This window comes from Mustela putorius, unplaced genomic scaffold, assembly GCF_011764305.1.
Source record: "Mustela putorius furo isolate JIRA1106 unplaced genomic scaffold, ASM1176430v1.1 tig00000095_pilon_pilon_pilon, whole genome shotgun sequence".
Taxonomy (NCBI): domain Eukaryota; kingdom Metazoa; phylum Chordata; class Mammalia; order Carnivora; family Mustelidae; genus Mustela; species Mustela putorius.
This window is the reverse complement of record NW_025421280.1, coordinates 9,470,743-9,494,634: the sequence shown is the minus strand read 5'-3', so window position 1 is coordinate 9,494,634 and position 23,892 is coordinate 9,470,743. Positions and strand designations below refer to the sequence as shown.

General features: G+C 41.3%; 1 protein-coding gene across 7 annotated transcripts in view; it reads left to right on the top strand.

Moving 5' to 3' along the window:
• Positions 1 to 23,892, top strand: part of ATXN7 (ataxin 7) — a 137,320-nt gene that overhangs the window by 80,984 nt on the left and 32,444 nt on the right. For 6 of the 7 annotated variants that reach the window (XR_006606193.1, XM_045078123.1, XM_045078117.1 and 3 more), the window contains one exon: positions 6,341 to 6,445. Coding sequence is in view for 6 of the 7 variants with exons in the window: in XM_045078123.1 (XP_044934058.1) it covers positions 6,341 to 6,445 (105 nt within the window). In the remaining variant the exon portion in view is untranslated. Of the gene's footprint in view, positions 1 to 6,340; positions 6,446 to 21,300; positions 22,782 to 23,892 lie in introns of those variants that run through there. The other variant, XM_045078135.1, reaches the window with a different exon arrangement.

Genomic DNA, 23,892 nt, shown 5'->3' with positions numbered 1-23,892 from the left:
TGACATAAAGGCCTAATTATAACCTTGACTTATGATGGCCCCACAGGGACTTTAATATTTCACTTATTATTCATCAGGTAATATATGACACACATTATTTGCTGCTTCTTATTGGTCAAGTTAGGCATTATCAGGCACTGTCACTAGAGCAGGAAGCCAGACAAATACAGAACTTTTTCAAGGTTCACACGGCTAGATGGACTGTTAAAAATTGGGCATGGTGCATTGTGGCAAGGCTAATAACTAAGGCATTGCTCTGGGAACATGTAACAGGGTCTGCCTAGCCAAGTCTCCAGGACCATGACCTCAAGGCTGAGAAGGAATGGAGTAAAGCAATAAGCCAGGTGATGATGTGGAGAAGGTGGTGGTTCCAGGCAGATGGAGCGGCAGGTACCTGGGTACTGTGACAGGAGAGAGCATGATGTGCTCCAGGAACATATCAAAGGCCGGAAGGGCCAGCTGCAAAGAGCCAGTGAGGAGAAAGGCAGGTTGAAGAAAGTCAAGGCCTCATCGGCCAGTTTTTATCCTAAGAGCAACTGGAAGCTACGGAAGAGTTCTCAGTGCTGGTTGTTAACTTCACAAGCACCCAGCGAGAGCTCATCTTCAGGATCTGTGCTGAGGAAGGCAAGGAGTCATCTGTCAGGCAGGACTTACAGAGTTGTCTGCATGTAACTTACGTTCATAAGTCATAAATCAGTGAGTGAAGGGCTGCAGAGGGATAATGAATGGTGTGAATAAGAGCACAGCAGAGAGGGCACTGGAACTGGTTCTTACTAAATGTGGGAGTTCCAGGAGGAAGAGGGGAACGCTTTGCATGCTACAGGAACTGTTCTGGCCAAAAAATAGGATTGTGGGAAGACAAGGCAGGCTCTGAGAAGGCCAGGCAGTCGTGAGACTGGAGCAGGTTGCCTCAGGCCAGAGCGATGGGAGAAGCCAGAGTGCTGGGGCCTTGGTTGAGGAGGGGTTAGTCAGAGATCCCAACCCTATCTTGGAACCAGCAGAGGTCTTCAAGGAGAGGAACAGCTTTGATGCTTTATAGGTTTATAGCTTTGGCAGTTGGGTAGAGGAGCCTGAAAAGGGAAGAAACTCGATTCTGTGAGGACACCTGTCCTGGTGTGTGGTGGCCACCACCATGGGTATCGGCAGTGGGAGTGACATGGAGGAGGCAGATTTAGGCAGTGTTGCTGGGAGAACATTGGTAACAGCCAGGGCACAGGAGCCCCACACATCTGGGTTCAAATTTCAACTCTGCTACTTACTAACTTACAAGGTCTTAATGTTTGTGTACCTTGGTTTTCTGAGCAGTAGTGTGGGTGTGTGACTCCTGTCTCACAGGCTGGGAAGGGGTCTGTTGCTTGAGTGCTGTCTAAGGCCTCCTAGAGCTTTGCATGTATTAACTATTGTTGTTTTTTTTTTTTTTTTTAGGATTTTTTTTATTTATTAGAGAGTGTGAGTGCATGAGCAGGGGGAAAGGCAGAGGGAGAGGAAGAAGCAAAATCCCTGCTGAGCAGGGAGCCTGATACAGGACTTGATCCCAGGACCCTGGCTGGGATCATGACCTGATCTGAAGGTACTTAACTGACTGAGCCACCCAGGTGCCCTATGTTAACTCTCTTAATCTTTCAGACCTGTGAAGTGCCCAGTAAATTAGGTACTGTTTATCATTACCGTTTGACACATGAAGTTCGAAGAGCTTATAGACTTGCCCAAGGACACACTGGATTTAGAGTGATGGGAGTGATCCTCTCTGTTAGCCACTCTGCTTATGATATTTGTGATGGAGAGTAACTAATTGGGGGGTGGAAGAGGTGGAGCCCCTTGACAAGAAGACAGCTGAACCAGACCTGACAGTGTGTGAATGTACTAGGTATCTGATGAAGAGAAAGGGCAGAGCCTAGCTGAAAGTAGCTTTCTGGGTCTAGGAGAGAGTGGAGGACAGTGTGCCCGGAGCAGAGTGAGCCAAGGAGAGAGGAGCAAGGAGGGAATCAGGGTACAAGTGAGAGGGAGGTGGATGAATATCTGGCAGGGCCCTGGGGACTGAGGTAAGGGCCAAGATTTTATTCCTAGAGGAGTGGGAAGCCACCAGAGAAATGTTAATAGTAGTGATGTGGTCTACTGGAGAACTTCAGAGAGTCACTCTGGCAGCCATGCAGAAGAGACTGTAGACCAGCTGATAGATGGACTTCTTCCAGAGCCGGTCAGAAAGGTACTGATGGAAGGCTCTACAGCAGTGGCGTAGATAATAGAAGTGGATGCAGATTTTAGAGTAGAGCCGAGCAGACATGCTGGTGTCCTGAAAATCATGAGGGAAGGGGGAGTCAGAGGTGACACCTGGGTTTTTAGTTTTGAACAGTCAAGGAGAATGGATAATCATTTACCCAAGAGAGGGAAAGTTTTGTGGGGCAGGAACAGGGCAGGGTAGAAAGTGGAGTTCTATTGGACATGCTTCTTCCTTTTGAGATGTATACAAGACGTCCAGATGGCAGTGTCTAGTAGGCAGTTGGATATATGAGTCTAGACAGAGCTCAGGAGCCATCTGGGCTAGAGACGGAAATGTGGGAGTCTTTGGCATGTGGGGATTGGGGAGCATGGGAGAAGGGAGACACTCAGGGTACTGCAAAGGTAGAATGCTTTGTTTACAAAACACATGTTCTATTGTTGGACTCAGTTCTCAGAATGGGGATAGTAGCACCAAAGTAACTGAATACATTCCCTCCTGCTTAGGGTCTGGTTTCGGCAAAGAGCATTCATTCTACGTTTGCCTGTGGAGGTTCTGCATACATGCTCATGTGTCCATGTGCTTAAACCCAGCCTTTCCCAGTGTGTTGGCCTGGGGTCTCCAAAGTACATGATGGCCTAAATGTGGGTGCTGGGCTACTTGCTAAATGGAAGATTGGAGTGACCTGAATCCTGAAAAAGATTTAGGGCTTACACACAATAAAATCCATTCTTTCAAACTGCTTCAGAGTCCATGGAGCCAGGTACAATTTAAAAACTTCTCATTATTTTGAAGTATATAATAGACTAAGTTGTATGTTTACAGTATATTTTATGAACTTTAAAAAAAATTCAATAATAACTAATTTTTATCAATTCTATTTCTTGTTTCTTTTTTTTTTTTCTTCAGAGTAATTCAGTCTTTTACCTCCTTGCATTTGGGCAAGTTTTTTATGTTAATTTGTAGATAGGCTGATTATAAACTTACGCTTTAAAAATATTCAGAAACATACATACTGTCTCTCACAAAAATTTCATTTTCTCTGTTGCCACAACATTCCACATTCTGTTCCTGTTGCTAAGGCCTCTGGAATGTCCCAGTACAGAAAAAGGATATAGAACTCTTTTTTTTTTTTTTCCTCCTAAAGACATTTTATTTAAATTATTTTGTATCTTCTAGCTTACTTCCAAATATGGATCTCTGAAAGTAAAGAATTTAGAAAGCTAAAATTAAAGTTGCTTTAGATTTTCATAGCTGGAACCTGATTTCTGAGGGTAACATGAATTGGATTTAAGTGTGCCGTGTTTCTTTCCATGGGGATTGTGTGTGTGTATCGTGCACGTGTGTGAACACAACACAACACACACCAATGCACGCACACACACATGCACGCAGGCAGGCTTTTTAGGGAGTGTGATACGCTGGTGAGATACTAAGAACTGAGCTCATGGAGCACACCTGATTTTGAGTCCTGGTTATGCTTTCTTGGTGGGTGATAGTGGACAAGTTTATGTCTCTATCAGTAAAAGGAGGATTTTATTGTAGGAAAGACCATATAAAAAGTCTTTAGCACAGGGCCTGGTATATAGCTGTCGCTCAGTAAAGACCAACTGTTCATCCTCATCATTGATTGCACACGGTCTTAAATTATTGAGGAAATTGAAGTTTTTCCAGAAGTATAGATTCCTGGTCCCTTACAGAATGAACCCTACCTTCTTATTTTTACTAGTGTTTCTGAATCTCACAAAAGGAAGAAAGGAATCACAGCAAAAAAGAACAGTTTTCCATATAAAGGTTATTGTTGCTGGTTGAATTGCTATTACTTGAATGGATTGGTACAGTTCTTAATTTTTTAAAGTTGTTTTATTTATAAAGGGGTTGGAGGGGGCTCGTTCCCCAAAGTATTGGTTTCAGGGAAAGTGATATATTTAAACAGCATTGCTTAACATTGAGTGCTGTGGGAAACCACACAAAACCAGCACATTGCCTAAATCTAAAGTGAGACCACTTAATTTAATGCTGTTTTAACTACCATTTAATTAATAAAACTAATTGAGTCAATTTCATTAATTAAACTGTTGATTTGATATTTATAGACATTTCATACTTCACAGGTGTAAATTATGAATGCTGTGTCCTGTAATTCAGATTTTCTCTCTTAATTGGTCTTGTATTGGAGGCATTTAGCACAGGGTATATGGAACTTAAAGGGAACTACTTACATTTTATTTTTAAAATGAACTGTCATGTCAAGAAATTGTAGCCATGGAAAATGGCTTATTACGTGTTGATCATTGCAGGGATATAACCTTTCCTTTTCTCCCACATGTACTATTTTTAACTAAATGTGGGCATGCTTTCAAGGAAAATAGCACCTTGTTTGGTTCTTATTTTTCATTAAATTATTAAGCTTAGTCACAGAAGTCCATAGTCTACTTGATAGAAGCTTCTTGCATTATCTAATCAGTTTATCAGAGGTGTTCAGCTCTAACATTCCAACTTAATGGAGGTGGAAACTGGAAGGAATTTCTAGAAATCAGGTTCTTCTGATCTTCAGGGGACCAGATCCAAGCCATTGTTGTGAGTCAGAATGGAATCCTGGCTACTGACGTAGACAAAGTACTTCTTCATCTCTCTGTGAATCAGTTTCCTCCTTTTTTAGAGGGATTGTAATGGTATCGACTTAGGTAGTTGTGAGAAAAGAATGAGATCATAGCACCTAGAAACTGTTCAGTGCTGCCATTGCGTCCCAGAAGCTTGTTGGTCCCTGGTATATTTCAAATTTATAGCCTGCAATCTGTGCAATTCAGTGTAATAAAAACTGTTTAAGAAAATCTGAGCTATATCTATGTGTAGATATTAGATCAGTCATTGATGCTTTGAGACTATGATCACTTTACATCTCCTCAGGGCATTTTCTTTTTTCCTGTAAAACTACCATGATCACCCAAGCTGGAGAAAATGTGAAATCAGATCTTACAGGAAATAAAACAGATGCCAATTAGTTTTGGATCTTTTTTCCCCTTTAAACTTGGTATTTGGTCTACTAAACTATTTGTCTAATTGAAATGTGCTAATTATCCATTCATTGCAGATATTCTAGACAGTGTACAATACTTAAAATCAGCAATTGTCTTTTTTTTTTTTTTTTTTTTAATCTCTGTGCCAACGTGGGGCTTGAATTCACGACCTAGACAGAGACCAAGGGTCTCATGCTCTACTGACTCAGGCAGCCAGGCACCCCTAAATTCACCAATTTTGAAATATTTAAGAGATTAGATTCTGAATCTGAAATGTTAGCACTGTTCCCTACCTAGATTATTGTTAAGTGATTATTCATGGTTAGGACTTGTTAGTTAACCACGTATTACCAAATATCAAGTCACACTCAGTTTCTGTGTACATGCAGATAGTTTAGTTTCACATTTGTATTTTAATTAACTTCTTAACCATAAAGAGTCCAACTTGTATCTTGCCCTATTCTAGTGACTGAACTGAGATTAATGTGTGAAATACTGTGTTTGTACCAAAGTTCCATGAGTTCAGGGACATCAGTATGTGAGCAAAAGGACTAGAGGTTCTTGTGACCTGAAAAAAGAGTATAAAAATAATTTTTTTTGTATTACATGCTGACCAGACCAGCAGTTTTACTCTTCAGTGAAACCTCTGCTTCCTTTCTTAACTGTTCCATAGAACTCAGAAACCAGATGGCTGGAATAGAATGCATAGTTAAACAAAACCATTAGATGATACAGCTTTATGAATTGCTAAGCATTTTACGTGGTACAGGTTCTTACCCATAACCCTTGGTGGAGTTCATCTAAAGTTGCTTTATTGTGTAAGTGTATTCATTGTTTGCATTTTAATAGATTTGTCTCTTTCACCTCATACTGATGATTTTGGGTGTGTTTTATTTTAACTTTCTGAACAGTGTTTCTGTAAGCCTGATTTGATTTCTCTCTTAATAGTTATGGTGGCACATCAGTTACTTTTAAATGTCACTGGAGTAGTATTTAAACTGGTGTACTTCATCTTAAGGCAGGAGCTTTAGAAAGTATTGCGAGCTAAATGGTTTCATATTAATCAGAACCAGATGAGTGATACTCTCTTACTTTGTTGCAGACATGCCAATATTTGGTCTGTGTCCAGCCCACGATGATTTCTACTTGGTGGTGTGTAACGACTGTAATCAGGTTGTCAAACCGCAGGCATTTCAATCACATTACGGTAAGTGCTTAACCATTTAAAAATCATTATTAGAGGGTAAAAGGTAAAGCAGGATTAAACTGAAGGCCAGTGACAGCATGGATAGGCTATAATATTCCTCCCTCTGTCAGGAGCTAGGCTTTCTAATTGATCAAATGGGTTAATGCCTATCAGATGTTGGATGTTTTCTGAATTTTATTAAAAGTGATGTGTATTTTCTAATTTATTGAAGTTACACAAGGAAAAATATATTTTATAAAATCTCTTTTGAAATATTGAGTCAGCATAGTGAAAGGTTTATTTCCTTCCAGACCTCATGGTTGTGAATTTAGTGGTTGGTAAAATTATATATACACAGTGTGGATACATGTCTTCTTGATTTTGAAACTTCCAAGTTCAGTAGTTCTAAATCCAGCTTGACATCATGTTCAGTTTGTGAATGAGATGAAACTATCACATCTTTTCCATTAAAATGCACATGTACTTAGAAATGAAGCAGTGTGTCTTTGGAGATTTCATGAACCCCTGAGCCATCCCTGGGCTTCTAGGCTCTAGGCCTGCTGTCTGGGTGTTTGATCATGGAAGAATCCAAATAAGATGGTTTTGCTTTGTCATAATGGCACCTAAAGACATCGTCTTATACCCAGTTGGGTTCAGTAATAGCTCAGAAGTATTTGAGGGCACACCTTATTTCAGGCATGGGGATGTGTAGAGTATGATCCACATTTACCTCCTTGCAGTTTACAACCTAGCTTAAGAGACAGGCAGAACTAACTAGACATACTTTTTAAACAACTGTGAGTTGTTTCCTCATTGTCCTCGTTACTACAGATGCAAGCTTGAGACAGAATAACAACGGGATCCTTCTATAGATAGAGTGTTTAAGCAAAGCTTCTGAGGAGGTGACCCTGGTGATCTGAGCTGTAAGTGATCGAATGGAGCCACCCATGTGGCAGTCTGGAATAAGTGCATTCTTACATGGAGGGAAGAGCTGGTGTACAGCTGACCGCTGTAGGTTGAGGGTAGTTAGTGGAGGGAAGTAGAGACTAGAGAGGTCTGCCCTTGTGGGCAGGGATCAGACCCTGATCATGCACAGCCTTGAAGGGCAGAGTAAGAAGCAGCTTGGAGGCATTGTATGGCTTATTCTATAAGAAAGTAAGTAACACAGGTCCACCTCACTGGTGAATTTGCAGAGAATAAATTGTAGGAGAAGGGTAGAAGCTGGGAGGAGTTCAAGGTGCAAGACATGGTAACAGACTAAGGCTAAGGTGGGACCCTAGAGTTGAGGAGACAGCATGGCTTTGAGATTCATTTTAAGGCTAAAACTTAAAAAGGCTTGTTGTTGGGACAACAGTTGTTTTAAGAGGCATGCGGTCATATCAACATCCCACCATGTTTTCCCTTAGGAATCGATTTTTTTCCCTTAGTAACCAGAAAAAGGTTTTCTGAGTGTCTGATTCTGAGTGAAGCCCTGGGTAGGCTCTAAAGTGAGAACAAAGGTGAGTAAGATACTATCTTCCTGATAAAGAGTCATAGAGGTTAGTATTGGAAAAGGCAGTTAATCAATTGCCAAGTATTTTGAAGTTCAGGATTTTGAAGCCAAACTAGACTGGATTTAAATTTAAACTGGCAAGAACCATAAGTTGTTCATTTGCCCTGAGCAAGTTTCCCAACCTCAGCTTCCTTTGTTACAATGTCAGAATGGTAATAGCAACCTCATAGGTTCTCAGTGACCATAAATGAAACAACATGGTAAAGCTCCTCATGCAATGCCTGATACATAATAGGGATGAGGGAGAGAGAAAAGTACAACTGTGGATACAGGCAGGTTTGTGTTTAATGTCAAAAAACAGTCCAGGGCCTTAAGAACAAGGAGGAACACAAATTGCTTTTCGATGAAAAGGCTTCTTGGAGAAAATTGCCTTCAGGTTAGGTGATTCTGAAGAGTAGAATGGATTTGTTGTCCCATATGCAGATGTTTTCCTTCAGTTTTTAGGTATGTAACATATGTCCATTGTGGAAGATGCAGAAAAGACTTTTAATTTATTAATTATTTTTATTAACAAATAATGTATTATTTGCAAAAGGGGTACAGGTCTGTGGATCATCAGGCTTACACACTTCACAGCACTTACCATAGCACATACCCTCCCCAATGTCCATAGCCCAACCACCCTATCCCTACCCCCCACCCCCCAGCAATCCTCAGTTTTGTGAGATTAAGAGTCTCTTATGGTTTGTCTCCCTCCCGGTCCCATCTTGTTTCATTTTTTCCTTCCCTGCCCCCCCAAACCCCTACTCTGCCTTCCAAATTCCTCACATCAGGGAGATCATATGATAATTGACTTATTTCGCTCAGCATAATACCGTCTAGTTCCATCCACGTCATTGCAAATGGCGAGATCTCATTTCTTTTGATGGCTGCATAGTATTCCTGTGTGTGTGTGTGTGTGTGTGTGTGTGTGTGTGTCTGTATGTGTGTGTGTGCGCGCGCGCGCGTGTGTGTGTATGCACACGCGCGCTCACACACACCACATCTTTTTTATCCATTCATCTGTTGATGGACTTTTAGGTTTTTTCCATAGTTTGGCTGTTGTGGACATTGCTACTATAAACATTCAGGTGCACGTGCCCCTTCGAATCACTACATTTGTATCTTTAGGGTAAATACCCAGTAGTGTGATTGCTGGGCTGTAGGGTAGCTCTGTTTTCAACTTTTAAGGAACCTCTATGCTGTTTTCCAGAGTGGCTGCACCAGCTTGCATTCCCACAAACAGTGTAGGAGGGTTCCCCTTTCTGTGCATCCTCTCCAACGTCTGTCGTTTCCTGACTGGTTAATTTTATCCATCTGACTGGTGTGAAGTGGTATCTTATTGTGGTTTTGATTTGTATTTCCCTGATGCCGAGTGATGTCGAGCATTTTTTAATGCGTCTCTTGGCCATCTGGATGTCCAGAAAAGACTTTTAAAAAATCACTCCTAATCCCCTAAAACAGGAAGTGTTTTGATGGGGATAGATAGGGCTATCATGTATAACTTCACAATTGGTGTGCTGAACAGCCACATTTAGTGGTCTTAGGTTGACAGTAGCAATGATGTGAGCAAGCGCAGAGGCAGGGAATCCCCCGCTGTCTGGGATGACTGAATAGAGTCCTCATTGGCTGGGACTGATGTTCCCACACGTGGATGAGCGATGTGCAGAGACAGGCTGGGACTAGCTGTCAGAGCCTCAGTGCCCATTAGACCCCCTGGCCTTGATGTGTCATTGGGGAAGTGCTTCAGGTTTCTTAGCCCCAGAGTGATGACTTAGTGGTCCTCCAGAGAGGATTGGTGGGTGACAGAGTGGAGCAAAAGGGAGCAAAAGGCAATTGGCAGTGTGAATCCCGAAGCTGCAGCTTGGGGCAAGGCTCACTGACTTGCTCACGGACTCACTCAACAGGACTTCACAATCACAAAGGGCCCTTTTGGTCCCCTCTTCCAGAAGCACTTCAACCCAGTTTTTCTAGCACCTTATGGAGATGATTTTCTTTCTCTCATTCTCTCTTTAAGAATGTCTGTATTGGGGGCAGCGGTGAGGGAGTCCCATAAAAATCACATTTTTATTCCTTTTCTGTACCAGTACCTAGTCCACTCAGTATTTTCTGATAAGATACTTGTAGAAGGAGAAACAAATGGTGGTCACTTCAGACATGTAAATGAGAAGATGTGAATGCAAGATTCACATACTCTCATACCTTCTGTGGCTACGCAGGGGCTTGGATGGGACTGATAAAGCCGTTGGGTGTGTGTGTGTGGTTGCACGGGAGAGCTTGGTCCCTCTGGTGGCAAGGGAAATATTGAAGCTGTAAGAGAAGAGTTCCTAGCAGGAAGGTGGGGCCCACGTGTTCTGAGAGAGGTTTTTGGCTGGGAGATGTTGAAGGACTTCCCTCTGTGAGGCAGCACCAAGGAGAAGGCTGATGGCAAACAAACAGGAGGTTAGGACATTTGAAGATGTAGGGGGTTGGGTGCAACTGCACGAAGTGGAGGGGGGGCACCATGTGATGACCCTGGAGAGATTTGGGACCGACACACCACTCACCTGGAGGGAAGGAGGGGTGGGCAGGGTCTCCAGTACCAAGAAGTGTTCCCAGTGCTGCCGGTGTCTCTTCTATCCTTGGGGATAGAGGTTATAATAGGAAAAGTTTTTTGGGGGGAACCCATGTGTTTTTTTGTTGTAATTCCCAAAGGCCCATTCTTACATGTTAACACCAAAAACAGTTTTCAAATTCAAAATCCTTCCCAGTGGCCGTTATAGTCTGGTTATTAGGTATTCGGAAGAATCCGTATCTGCCGATGGAGGGATTTTCTTTTTTTATCCTTGCACGAAATTGGTGAAAATGTGTGGGCAGTCTTCTGTGAATTAATGTATTACTGATAATCATCTGTGATTTTATGAACAACTGAGCAGTTGTTATAAATTCCAACAGGCAGTTCCTTTAAAACCACTGCTGCTAGGGCAGAGAAGGAAGCCACAATAGCAACAAGGCTTTTAAATTGGTTTGTGTTGGTGATAATGTTATTGTGAATTGGTAAGCAGCTTATTACCAAGAGTAGTAAGAGATAATATTATTTTTTTGCTAGCCAAACTACCTTTTTGGGAGCTAACGATTACCCAGGATTTCCATATGCACGATGATGTGGATTGATGGTAGTGTCATTGTGGCATTCCCAGTTTCTCATAGACCTGTTTGCTTTCATAATATAAACTTTTTTTTTTTTCTTGGAAACTGCATAGTAATATCGTATTTTCTTGATGTTTTAATGTTTTGAAGTAGTCCAGGATACTTCATATTTTCCTTTAGTTACTCAGTATTTTTGAGAGCAAGATGTTCCTAACTGTTAATTTCAGATTTAAAAGTATAATTTGAATCATTGGATCCCAAACCTCCTGTGCATCTAAATCAGAGAGGAGCTTTCTAAATGGGCAGCTTCCCAAGGACCATTCCAACCGCCTAGATGGGAATCTGTGGGATAGGACCTAGCAATCTGTATTCCCAACCACTCTGGAGACCGAGTCCAAACCTCAGGCTGACCGGGGTGCACTGTGACCCCAGCACATCCCTCCACTCTGTCAGGGTTGTTGCTCTGCAGTCCCGGGGCCTGGCACGGTGAGTGACATAGATTGGCACTCAGAAATTTGTTGAGTCTAGCAAGGATGGCACGAAAGGAGGCCCTTGTTTTTTTTTTAAACTGATTTTTAACTTTTTTTTTATTACATGCTGGAAATGTCCTGTTAATTGCCTCTAAATCTTTGAGTACAGAGGAGGGCTGAGACGGTGACGTTCATTCCATAGGGCCAGAAGTATCTCCTTTTGAGGTTGTTTACCACAGTGGGAATCTCAGTTAGTAACACATGTGTTGGTCCTAAACTGGCTACTGAATAGCATAAAATGTGTAGTCCTGTTTCTGTACACTGGCTGTGGATCTGAACAGGTTGGATTGGCTGATGATTTGTGGGGTGCCTTTGGGGTTCTGTTTTGTAAGAGTTTCCCAAGTGATTCTGACACGCTGCGTGCATGTGCTTGCTGCTGTTTGCTCTGTGCTTCTCTTTGAGTTTGTGTTTGAAAAATACCTTAATTCCTCTCAACCTGTCTTTGTGCAGACGTGAGGTGATCTTACTTCGGTGGGCTAAGTGAATGCTGTTGATGTGGCTCGGACAGGTGCCGTAGTTAGAACCACTAAGAAATGGAAACCCTACTTGAATGTCTGCTGCTAAAGTAGTTTGCCCCAGGTTAGTTAAGTTGACCCATTTGTTCACCTTTTGGCTCAGCCCCGAGTCCCTGAGCAAGGCCTCGTAGTCACATGTGCCTGTGCTACCTTTCCCGGTTTTAATCAGTTGGGTTCTTTACTTATGATTTGCTTACATAATTCCACTTAATATTTTTCTTTATATCATACCACTTCTATTTAAATAAATCCTTTGCAAAGAAAACCTTACCAGAATCATCATCAGGAAGACTGGTGTTGTTTGCCATAGATGCTAAGTATAAAAATAAATAAAGTGAGGAGGTGATTAAATTTCCTTGTTGATGTTCTTGCCGGTGCTAGCTCTGAACCCCGAGGCCTGCTCCCTTTGTGGAAGAGGAGACTAGCACGTTTTAGGCAAGTATTATCCACCCAGTAATGTGATGTTTGTTATCAGAAGAATTGAAAGAGATTTGGAAAAGGAGTAAGTTATCACTTGAGATTTAATGTTATTAATGATGGGAAGTGAAACCTACTCTGTGTTTTGGGAAACACCAGCTCCAGCTCTTGGATTTGGTTTCCTCTCCTGTTGAAGGAGCTGTCCGCTGAGGCCAGCCCTAACCGTAGGAAGTCGTCATGCCTAGGAAGCAGATTCTCAAGTCACATTTTGATCTGCAGAAGAATCACAGAGAACGAATACCCTTGGTCTTTTATCAGTTGGTATTATGTATTGATTATGTGCTGAGCCCCTGCCAGTCACCAGGAGCGGTGTGTGAGTCTGGTCCTCATTGTAAAACACATTTCCTCTCTCAGATCTTTGTTCATAGATGGGGGTGGGGGTGCAGGAATATTACAAGTCTGGCTTTTTCTTAACTTTGTGAAAGTAGCATTAGCAGAAATACTGCTGTGATCTTACAGCTTTCTCTACTTGCAGATACTGCGATCCTGCAAAATTAACAGCCGCACACATTCCGTGAAGTGCACTGAGGTGGCTTGGGTTCTTTTAGATGGCAGCATAAATTATATTTTTCAGAAATGTAATTTTCATCAGAAAATGAGTAAATAGAAAGTACTCATACTTGTTTGAGCTAATTAAATTGGTTTCAAAGAATGTTAGTGTATGAGCAGAATGAGTCTTAATCTGTGAGAGCCGATGGGCTGATTGCCATTGTTGACAGCATTTCATATAGTTGTGACCGGTGTCTGCTATCCTTTGATTGAATTAATCTACATCACAAAGCAGAGGTTTTGCTGTTTAATAAAAAACACCTTTCCCCTTTTGCCATCTGGTTGAAAGTAACAGTTTCAGGTAATTTGAATGAGTTATTTTATTTCACTATTAAGTAACTTTATTTTTGGATAAAGAAAAAAAATGTTTCTCTCTTCTGTCCAGTGTACTGGCTAAATTTGGCCACTGCATTTTCATAATCTGGGCCTTTTACTACTTTGAAACTTTTAGTGATAGTTAATCTTTTCAGGATTTCCATTCTTTTAAAAGTCCACAGACTAATGATGATTTTTTAAATAGTATTTGGTGATTCACAAAGCATTGTTGTATGTATTGTCTCATTTCCTGCTCTTATCCGAGTGGATAGTTCTGTTCCCAGTTTACAAATAAAACTCCCCTAAATTAAATTTCTTTCACATGGATAAAACATACCAGGCCAGGTTTTCTGGCGGCTCATATCCATTTCTCTTGCATGTAATAAGGATGTATAGAGTTAAAAGAAAATCTAGGGAAGATGTAATGAATTCCACATGTCACAAAACTATCATTAGTGACAGATGTCCAAGCTCGGGTAGAACTTTAAAGTTGGCGTAGAGTAGCTGGGTCAGCATTGTAAACCCATTACCTCAGAGAGAACATTCAGTAATTTGAAGACGTAATGGTAGTAGGTAATTGATTTAGCATAGTTGTTGAATTTCTCTTCAGCCTGTTCTCCTACTCTGTTTAACCCTAAATACTCGTAGTCCAAAGCCAAGCTCCTCCTCTTTTTGTTTAAGCCCCATAACATTCAGTAGCTTCTTTAGAGAATTGGTTGGCATATTTATTCCTTCAGTCAGTATAAAGATTGAAACTTGTTGCAGAGCCAAACATAATTAACTCTTTTGCTTCTGAGACATACGCCAGGTCTTTCTCCAGCTGTCAGGGCTAAGTCAGGGAAGGGAGCTAACCATAGCAGACACATCAAAACGGGAATGAGATCAAGGTGGACGTTCAGTTTAACTCTCAGTGGAAATCTGAAATTGACCATTTGACCTAAACTTCTGGTCATCACAAGTAGAGTGATACAAAATAAATGCAGTGAATTCAGCTTTCTTTGTCACAAGCCAAACAGTGCTAATTAATTTTTTTGTGTGACTTTAGTAGTATCAAGTAAAGAACCACTTTGTCCCTAGCTAATAGAATTTTACCTTTTTTCCTTGGTTATGTAATAAGCAGTGTCTTTATGTGGTGTTATTTATGCCATTAATGGGAGCCACATTTAAATTTGTAGTTCTAAAATGTATTAATTTTTCCTCTTTATGAATCTCTGCCTTTATTAATGTGCCTTTCCAATTGCTTAAAAAAATAAATAAATTGGCCATGATGTTATTCATGCATTTAACAAATATTTATTGAGTACCCCCTGTCGGCTCTAGGCATTGCTCCTAGAGCATTGCTCCTCTGAACTACAGAAACAGTGTCTCCCATGCAGCTTATATTCTAGTTAGGGAGGGTGGAGACAAAAATCAAGTAAAATAAGATTACTTCAAGTAGTGATAAAGGCTAAGAATAATGTGCAAGAGAATGAGCACCAGAGCAGGATTCTCTAGGTAAGGCTAGTCAGAGAAAGCTCCTCTAAGGTGTTGATTTTGAAGCTCATTAAAAAAAAAAAGAGCTAGCCATGTGAGGATGTGGAAGACCAGTGTTGGACACAGAGAAAATAGCAGGTACAGAGACTCTGGGGTGGAAATGCACGTGGCAGAAAGGCCAGTGAGGAGGCAGAGAAGCATTGTGTAAGGATGTGAGGGGTCTGAGTTAAGGTTCAGAAAAGGGAGGACTGGGGCCCAGTGGTCCAGGGCCCCGTACGCCACCAAAGGATCAGGATTGGACAGTGCAGGTGATTCAAAGTCGCTGGAGGGTTTTGAGCAGGGGAGTGTCCTGATCTGATGGATGGTTGCTCTGTGGAACATAGGGGCAAGAGCAGAATCAGGGAGGCCGGTTGGTGGGCTGTTTTGCTCTAGTCCAGTTGAGGGCTGAATCAGGAGAAAAGGCTGAGATTGAGATTGTGGCAGAGGCTGCCGAAGCTGAGGGTTATGGCCAGCATTGCAGACTGCATGGAAGTGGAAAGCCATCAGGGCCTGCTGATGTATGGGGGATTAGCGGTATGGGGAAAGAAGGGACAAGGAATGACTCATGGGGTTTTTGGCTCAAGCAACCGGAGGAATTTACCTAGTTTATGGATTCAGGGGAGTTGTTCTTCCAGCTTGTGTGGAGCCTTTTATTTTTTCTTCTTCTTCTTCTTCTTGTAAATGAGGCGTACTGACTGGAATGAAAAGCCTTGATGTGTTATATTCAGTCGTTAGGCATTTTCTAAATATTGTAGGGGTTGAAAATAGTGCAATAATGCAAACTTTGGGGTCATTTATTCTTTTTACTTTGTTGTTGTTGTTTTATGGAACAGTAGATGCCGGGACACAAAAGAGGATGTGCGTGCTCTCCCGGGACTCCTGAGCTTCTCATTCAGCTAACAGAAACACACCAATTCAAAAGCAAAAACACAGGCATTTTGATTTTTTTTCATTGTTAACATGGTAATATTCATTGTAAAAGAAAAATAAATATGAAAGAAGAGGATAAATATAAAATCAGAATGAATAAATCTCCTCCATGTTACTTCTCAGGGCTGCAGTTTGGCACATACCCTTGGAAGGTTTCTAGATGCGGCACATAGACCTGTTTGGCTGCATGTTTCTTGTTCCCTCATACACGTTAACATTGGATGTGTTATAAATTTACTTTTTTTTAACTTAATAATCTATCTTATTTTTTCATGTGAATTCACACTACGCCACTTCTTTTTAAAGATCATTCCACTTCATTAGTGTCTTTAAGTTAATTTCACTGGGCCTCAGTGTCGCATTATGTCAGACAGTGCTTTAAATAACACTCTTCTTTGGGAATGTCTGTCATTTATATCAGTGTATTGATTCTCCCCATGGAGGCTGGTCTGGGCTGCAATTTAATGAACTACTTCAGCAGTTCTGATTTGCGTCACCAGGATAAGACAGTGAAAATGTGGGTTTCTAGCAGCATTAATCAATCAGGAAATGAATACTGTTTATTCACCAGTGGTTTTTTTGACCTGTCTACTATATATAGAAATCATCAGGATGGCTGTGCTTCAGATTTTAAAGGAGTTATTTCAGTATATAAAACTGCATTTTAGTGATATTTGCTAAAAGGTGTTTTTCCTGAGTCACTTCACAAGACTAATGTGTGTGTTTACTGGTTACGATACACAGACACCTGCTATTTCAACCCTGTTCAGCTGTGGTCTTACATATGACCAGAAGAGGGAGTTTTTATTGCTTCTTTATGCTGTAACACCTACTGCCTGGCTAGAATAGTTCCTGCCATGCATATGCTAGTCCAAGTCCATAAAACAAACGAGTTTGGGGCAAGGGAGTAGTGGCTTAACTTAGCTCTTGGCTTTCTCATTTCACATTGTATATACACACATATACACATTGTGTATACAGAAATCCCAGTCTTTAGGTTTACTTCTACGTTTTGTTATTGATACAACAGTTCTCAGATTGAACGTCAAAGAAATTTTGTACCTTTTCCTCTTGTGTTTTTGAAAGTTAAAAAAAGGGGGGGGCGGGGGAGATCAGGGAAAGTAATTATCTCAGTTTTGAAACTTAAAATACAAGCAGTAAGCCCCTGATCACACATGATCGAGTTTCTGATCTGTAGTCTTCTAGGGTCAGAAATAAACTCTGGAATAAAATTTGTTTATTGCTTTATATTCTTGATATTTTCAAAAGATTATTAGAATTTCTAATATTGAAGCTTTGGGATGATCTTTAGAATGTTAAAATACTGTTTTGCCAGAGTAGCTAATAGGCCTGTTTTCTCCGTGTGTTCAGTTGTGCTACTTGATTCTCAGTCAGCTTAGCCAAACAAATGAAATGGGAGCCCGAATCAGGATATGCTTGTTTGATGTAACACCAGAATGTAGTGCTGTCTAAATTCTTCTTCAGCTCCTTTCACAGTGCATTTTTTTAGTACAGAAATTGGTTAAATTAGTTTCTCTATGGATTTTTTTGAATGATGCATGAATATATCAAATATATAAACATCATATTTTTATATAGATACACAAATGTGATCATCGCAAATACACTATTTTCAATTCAGCCTACTTTTTTCTTATCTTGTTGGCTCTTTCTCCCTACTCGCTCTTTCCAACTGTAACAGTCTTCTCTTTCTGCAAACCATCTATGTAACTTGGTACAGTATTAGTACATAACTTAGTATACATCTAAATTTTTTCTAATGCTAGTAAATCTATATGAATACATATAATCCTATGTTTTATTAGTAGGGACTTTTGGTCATAGTTTTCTGAAAAATGGATTCTAATATGCACACTTCTGCTGCTTTTCTACTCAACAGTACCACATGGGAATTCATTCACAGGCCAGGATAATGCTAATCCCCTCTTTTTACTGGCTGCTTACTATGCTAAGGTGTGGCTGGGTAGTAGCTTCCTCCTCGAAGCCCTCTGTCTGTGGACATAAACCTATTTCCTGCTTTTTGCCTCCAGGAACAAAGCAACAGTAACCCGCCTGCCACATATGTCCTTAACTACTGGTGGCTTTGTTTCTATTAGAGTCTCAGGAAGGGCTTCCTGGGTCAGAAAGGATATTGATAGGCATTGTTAATAGCTATTACTAAGTTGTTTTCCACAAAGGCTGCAGTACTTCATATTTACTAGGCATATATGAAAGTATCACCATCAGGAGTAGTTGTTTTATCTTTCTGAAATTCAGTTTCTTTTGCTAAAGCGTCTTAAAGTGTTTTACACACACACACATGATTGATTGTAATTCGACTTTGAACCAAGTTTCTGAAACAAGCACAGACTTTTTTACTACCAGTGTTAGCACATATCTTCTGAATTTGAGTAATATGGAATAATATGAGGCAAAGAGATCTTTCAGAACGAGCAATGATTAAAAAAAAAACAAACTCATTTAAGTAATTACAGGCAATTTTCCTGGCATCTGTGGGAAATTTCTATTCATCATCCTTGGAATTTACCTTAGGAGAGAAAACTAGGTCTGCTCGGCTGGGATTCCTCTCTGTCAAATGTGTAGGCTCCTAGAAAATAACAGTTTTGGGTGAATTCAATTGCAGGAACAAGGATTTAATCTGTTGTGAGACGTTTTATTCTGATCTCATTATCCCACTTGCATTTGGTGTGATCAGTCACCTTTTAACAGTGTTCACTTTGTGTATCAAATACTGAATGACTGGACTGAGGTCAGACTGTGGTTTACAAAGCCTCTGTAAATCAGGCCATGAGGTTATACTTACTTTATTTGCCTGCCTTTGAACAATCGGAACAATTGAACAGAGATACACACATGAAGTGTGGCTGAGTTCTGAAAAGCCATCCACCAGAGGATCAGAGGATGCCGGCCCAAGGAAGGCTGTTGCATGGTACTGGACCCCAAGGTGAATTACCCCCATTCCAGCTTCATCTTCCACCTCTCCTAATCCGGCGTGAGTACCTAACGAGCCCCGGATAATAACATCGCATCGTTTCTTGGTGAAGCTAATCTGATTCTGGATAGCAGGCTTCCAGGCCCACAGCTGAATGAATCGTTTGGTATTTCCAAGTTTGAAAATACTTTCTCCCCCTTTCAAGTGTTCCTTGGCAGCAGGTGAGGAATGTTAAAGCTCCTGTAAGTGCCAATTAAGGCCAATTATAACTTGCCCGGCCTGCTGAGACACTGAAGTAGAGTCACTGGAGACTTGCGCTCCTGTAAGCTAGAGAACGGGCTACCACCAGTGACCGCAACACAGCCTTTCCCCACTGCCTGCAGCCTGCTGGGGCCTACTGAACACCACATGACACCTGCCCGCCTCTCTGAGATTTGACTTAGGAAATTCCAAACTGTGTTGGGGACGTCCCTTATTTCGGTAGCAGGAACCTCTTTTTCCTCTTCCCTCTCCCTTTGCAATGATGCCCGCCGTCTAATTTCTCCCTGGTTCCGCTCCTATGAGCTAACCTGTATGGAGCACAGAAGCGGTGCCAGGCTCTGCATGATGGGCATGACCTCCTTCCTTCTCGCCGCAGCCCCACGGGAGAGGCCATCCTAGCACTTCCTAGGACACAGACCCTGCGAGATGCGAGGCTCTTGGCTGAGGCCACACGACTGCAAGTGAGGAGACTGAGGGCCGGTTGCCCCTCAGCCGAAGCCTCGAGGCGCTGCCCTTCCTGGCTCCTGCTGGTGTGCTCATTTGCTGGGAGCAGGCCCATTCACAGAAGAATTTTGTCAGTTCAGGACTCCCTTTGTGCATCAGCATAAAATTGATGAACACAAACCATCCACGACACAGGCGATACCTAGAATTTTTGGTCTGTGAGGCATGAGTGTTTCTCTATTAAAATTGTATTTTAGTCTGCAGTCTTTTTTTAGGCTGTAGTCTTTGAATTTTTTTTCCATATGAAAAATGAAATATGACCATGTCCTCAGACCTAGACACTTAAATATGAGCCATCGTTGGGAAATTTAGTATCAAAATAAACTTTATTTGGGTAGGCTATCGGGGGCTGGTTTGTAGAAAATAGAGTAAGAATGCTGTCCAAGCAGAACAAAGAGGTATTTAAGTATTTGCTTTAACATTTTACTTGGGGCATTCAGAGAGGAAAATGTGTGTGTGTTTAAAAATTTGATCTAAAGCTTTATGCCCCTTTTTTGTATATTTATATATACTTTTACTGTACAAAATTATATTTTCCTGGCTTACGCTATCATTCATCCCTTTTTGGATATAGATCTTAAAGGCTCAGTGGGTTAGGCCACTGCCTTCGGCTCAGGTCTTGATCTCAGGGCCCTGGGATCGAGGCCTGTGTCGGGCTCTCTGTTCGGCAGGGAGCCTGCTTCCTCTTCTCTCTCTGCCTGCCTCTCTTCCTGCTTGTGATCTCTCTCTGTCAAATAAATAAATAAAATCTTTAAAAAAAAAAAAGTTTGAATTGTTTCTGTCTTGTTTGCAATTAACCCTTGACCTTGAACAACATGGATTTGAGTTGTGCAGATTTTATCCCTTTATCCATGGTTTTTACAGTAAATATAGTATAGTACTATAAATGTATTTTCTTTTTTTTTTTTAAGATTTTATTTATTTATTTGACAGAGATTATAAGTAGGCAGAGAGGCAGGCAGAGAGAGAGGAGGAAGCAGACTCCCTGCTGAGCAGAGAGCCCAATGTGGGACTCGATCCCGGACCCTGGAATCATGACCTGAGCCAAAGACAGAGGCTTTAACCCACTGAGCCACCCAGGTGCCCCTCCTTATAATTTTCTTAACATTTTCTTTTCCCGTTACAGTATGTAATATGTATGACATAGAGAATATGTGTTAGCTTTATGTTAACAGTAAGGCTTCCCATCGGTATAGGAGGCTTTTCATAGTTAAATTTTGGGGGAGTCAAAAGTTAGATGGATTTTTAACTGTGGGGTATGGGAGGTCAGCTCCCCTAACCCCCACATTGTTCAAGGGTCATCTATTTGTGAAATTAAACATAGATATGTATTTGTAGCAATTAAGAATGTTTGCTGAAATTCACCCTGGTTTTCATCAGAATTACAGATAAGATTTGGTTCTCAGACCTCATGGATCAGTTGGGGTTTGTAAGGATTTTTTTCCCCCTTTGCCCTACCGCCATTTACAAAAGGGAACATTAGAAAGGCAAGCATTTGTGCTGGGAGAACAGCGAGGACTCTGGGGTCTGGCCTGACAGGTGCAGTGATGTGGAACTGAGGCTTAGTCTGAGAAAGGGCCTCTTATCTCAGTTGTGCCCTGTGGACGATGACATCAAGGAGACTCCTCAGCTGCCCCTTAGGGAGGGCGGGTGGGTATAGGGAACAATGCTAAGACCTGTTGCAATCAGGTAGGATAGCAATGGAATTTTTTCTTCTAGCGTAAGAACACCTCTGGCAATTTAACCTAAACTTCTTATTTTTGCTAAGCTTTTGGAAGATTTTTCTCATCCTGGGCTTCTGAGACCTGCTGATGCCTCTTACCTGGTGTTCTGGCATCTTTTAAGGACCACCATAGTTTTGCATTGTTTGAATGTGACTATAAGAAGTCTGGGGGGAAGAAAGTAGGTTTCAGAAAACCCTCTGGATCTTAATATTGCTGCCTTGGTTGAGATCTGCATGCTTGCCGTGAAAATAAAGCAGTATGGCTACTGTTCTTTTGTTTTAGAGTAAATTTAGAATTTGTGTCTGGTCTAATAGAAACCATTTCCTACGCCTCATGACTCCCACCCCTTCCAGGCCAAATCTTTTCCACACATGTAATTCATGACTTCTTGCCAAATATTCTCTATGGGGTGATGGGATTCTGTAGAGGAATTTCTCCCCTCCTTTTGACATTTAAAAGTGTTCATTCTCAACTATCAGGCATCCGAGTCTATTTATGTATGCAGCCTTTATCATCATAAAACTCTGATTGGTTGGCCATTTTTTTCCATGTCTATTTGACAGTAAGATTTGGGGATTGAGGAAAGGGGGGTAGCTTTGTGGGGAGAGATAGGGTCTGAGATAGGGAAACAGACCAGGAAGACAGTGTTTATAAAGAGCCACCGGGGAGAGAAGTTTTTGAATTAAAGGTATAAAAAGTGTGTTAGTCAGTCATGTAATGATTGAACACCAAACTCCAGGCAATAAGATGTATATTCTTCTGAAATTAGATGTATTTTACAAAAATGCACAGAAAATTGGTTAAGATTTTTGTTACTAGATTGAGGAAGGAAAAGTAAGCTTCAGTATGACAACTTTTAATTATTTTAAGTATAGATCATGGGGAACTAAAATGTTGAGAGAGGCTGCTGATTTTTATAGAGATGTATTAACTTTAAAACTTCTAGGTCTATGGAGGCTTAAAATGTAGGCTGCATAAAGAATCATCTAAGTTTTCTAATGTACCTGGTAGCAGCGGCATGCATTTCAAGGTATTCAGAAAAATGAGAATGTGAGAAAATTCACAGTTTAGCAGGTTAAATTCGTAAGTTCCATCTTGCACAGTTTTGGCCAGTTGCCTTTCAAATAGAAGGATTGATTTACACCAGCCAGGACGCCTTGTATGACCATATTAGATGAAATTAGACTCCACCCCTTGTTTTCTGTTGATCTGCCAGGACCTTTGTAATTCAAGTGCTTTTACAGTAGTAGCAAATGTTACATAAGACCAAACATGGAGCATATTTGGAGTTGGTGGGCAGACCCAAGTCATGATGCAAGCTTGCAGTAGCAAGTGTGCAATGAAGCACAACCAGATTCTGTGAATGGAAGGTGACAAGAAGCCTCTCCAGAACAGCCCTTCTGCACGAGGGCTGAAAGCTCCACTGGGTAAGTTTTCTGAGGCAGTTTCCAGAGGCTGGGCTTGGCTCCGGGCCCAGTTGTGGATGAGCGTGAGGGAGGTGGGTTAGGTCTTTGCTAACGTTACATGGAAAAGAGTTCGTGCAGGCCTCTTTCCTCCTGGTGTTTGGCCTCCCCTGCCAGCAGGCCCTGAGCTGTACGTTGCTGGAGTGGTGGAGGGAGAGAGCTCTGCAGAGCTAGTGGAGCTGAGTGGGTGATCGCAACAAGGGGGATTAGCCGCTGCAGGCCGTTCACGGGAGCCATTCTGAAATGTCATTTGAGTGGTCTGGACAAAGTTCAAACACAGACAGGAGTCTGGCTTGTTATTAACTCCAACAAAATGCTGAGGTTTGCACCAAACAGTTCCCGTATCTCAAAACAGGGAAAGCATTAGTTACGCGGCTCTCTAAAAATGGAGGAACGCTGTGACACGCTTTAACTGTTTGTTTTTTATCTCACTTGTGGTAAGTGAGGTTTTGTGACAGGCAGTTCATAGTGTTTCCTGTAGAATGTGTTTGAAAGCTGTTTTGTCAGATACTTCAAATCCACAGCAAAGTTTCAAACAGAACACTGTCAAGAGGAAGAACAACTTCAAAATATAAACAGTAGCCCTGGAAAGTCATTCAGTAACTTAAATTGAGTGTATAAAATTTTAATTACATACTGACTGGCAGAAAGAACGATTTTTTTTAGTTGTGTTATCAAGGTAGCCAGTGCAGTTCAGCTGATTCTGGCTGTGTTGGGAGTCTGTTCTCAAAGTAGCCCCGTCTTGTGCTTCCCTGGCTGAGCAGGGGGCGAGGTGACAGAGGAGTGCTTGACTTTTCCCTGGATTCACATTTCATGACTTCTTGCAGTAATGAGCTTGACCGTGTGATTTTAATTGAGGTTGAAATTTAGCTACCAGTTTGAAGGGCTGTAAATATAGGCAGATTTTAAACCTTTAATCAAATTCCTATTAATTCCCTAAAATTTTTTTTTTTTTTTAACTGTCTCTTGTCAGGCAGTTTCACTTTTGCTGTTCGTGGTTTCGTTTTTGAATATCGCTTTTGATGTTCATTAGTTGTTAGCTCCATCCTGAAGGTGGGACAGATATTGTTTCTCT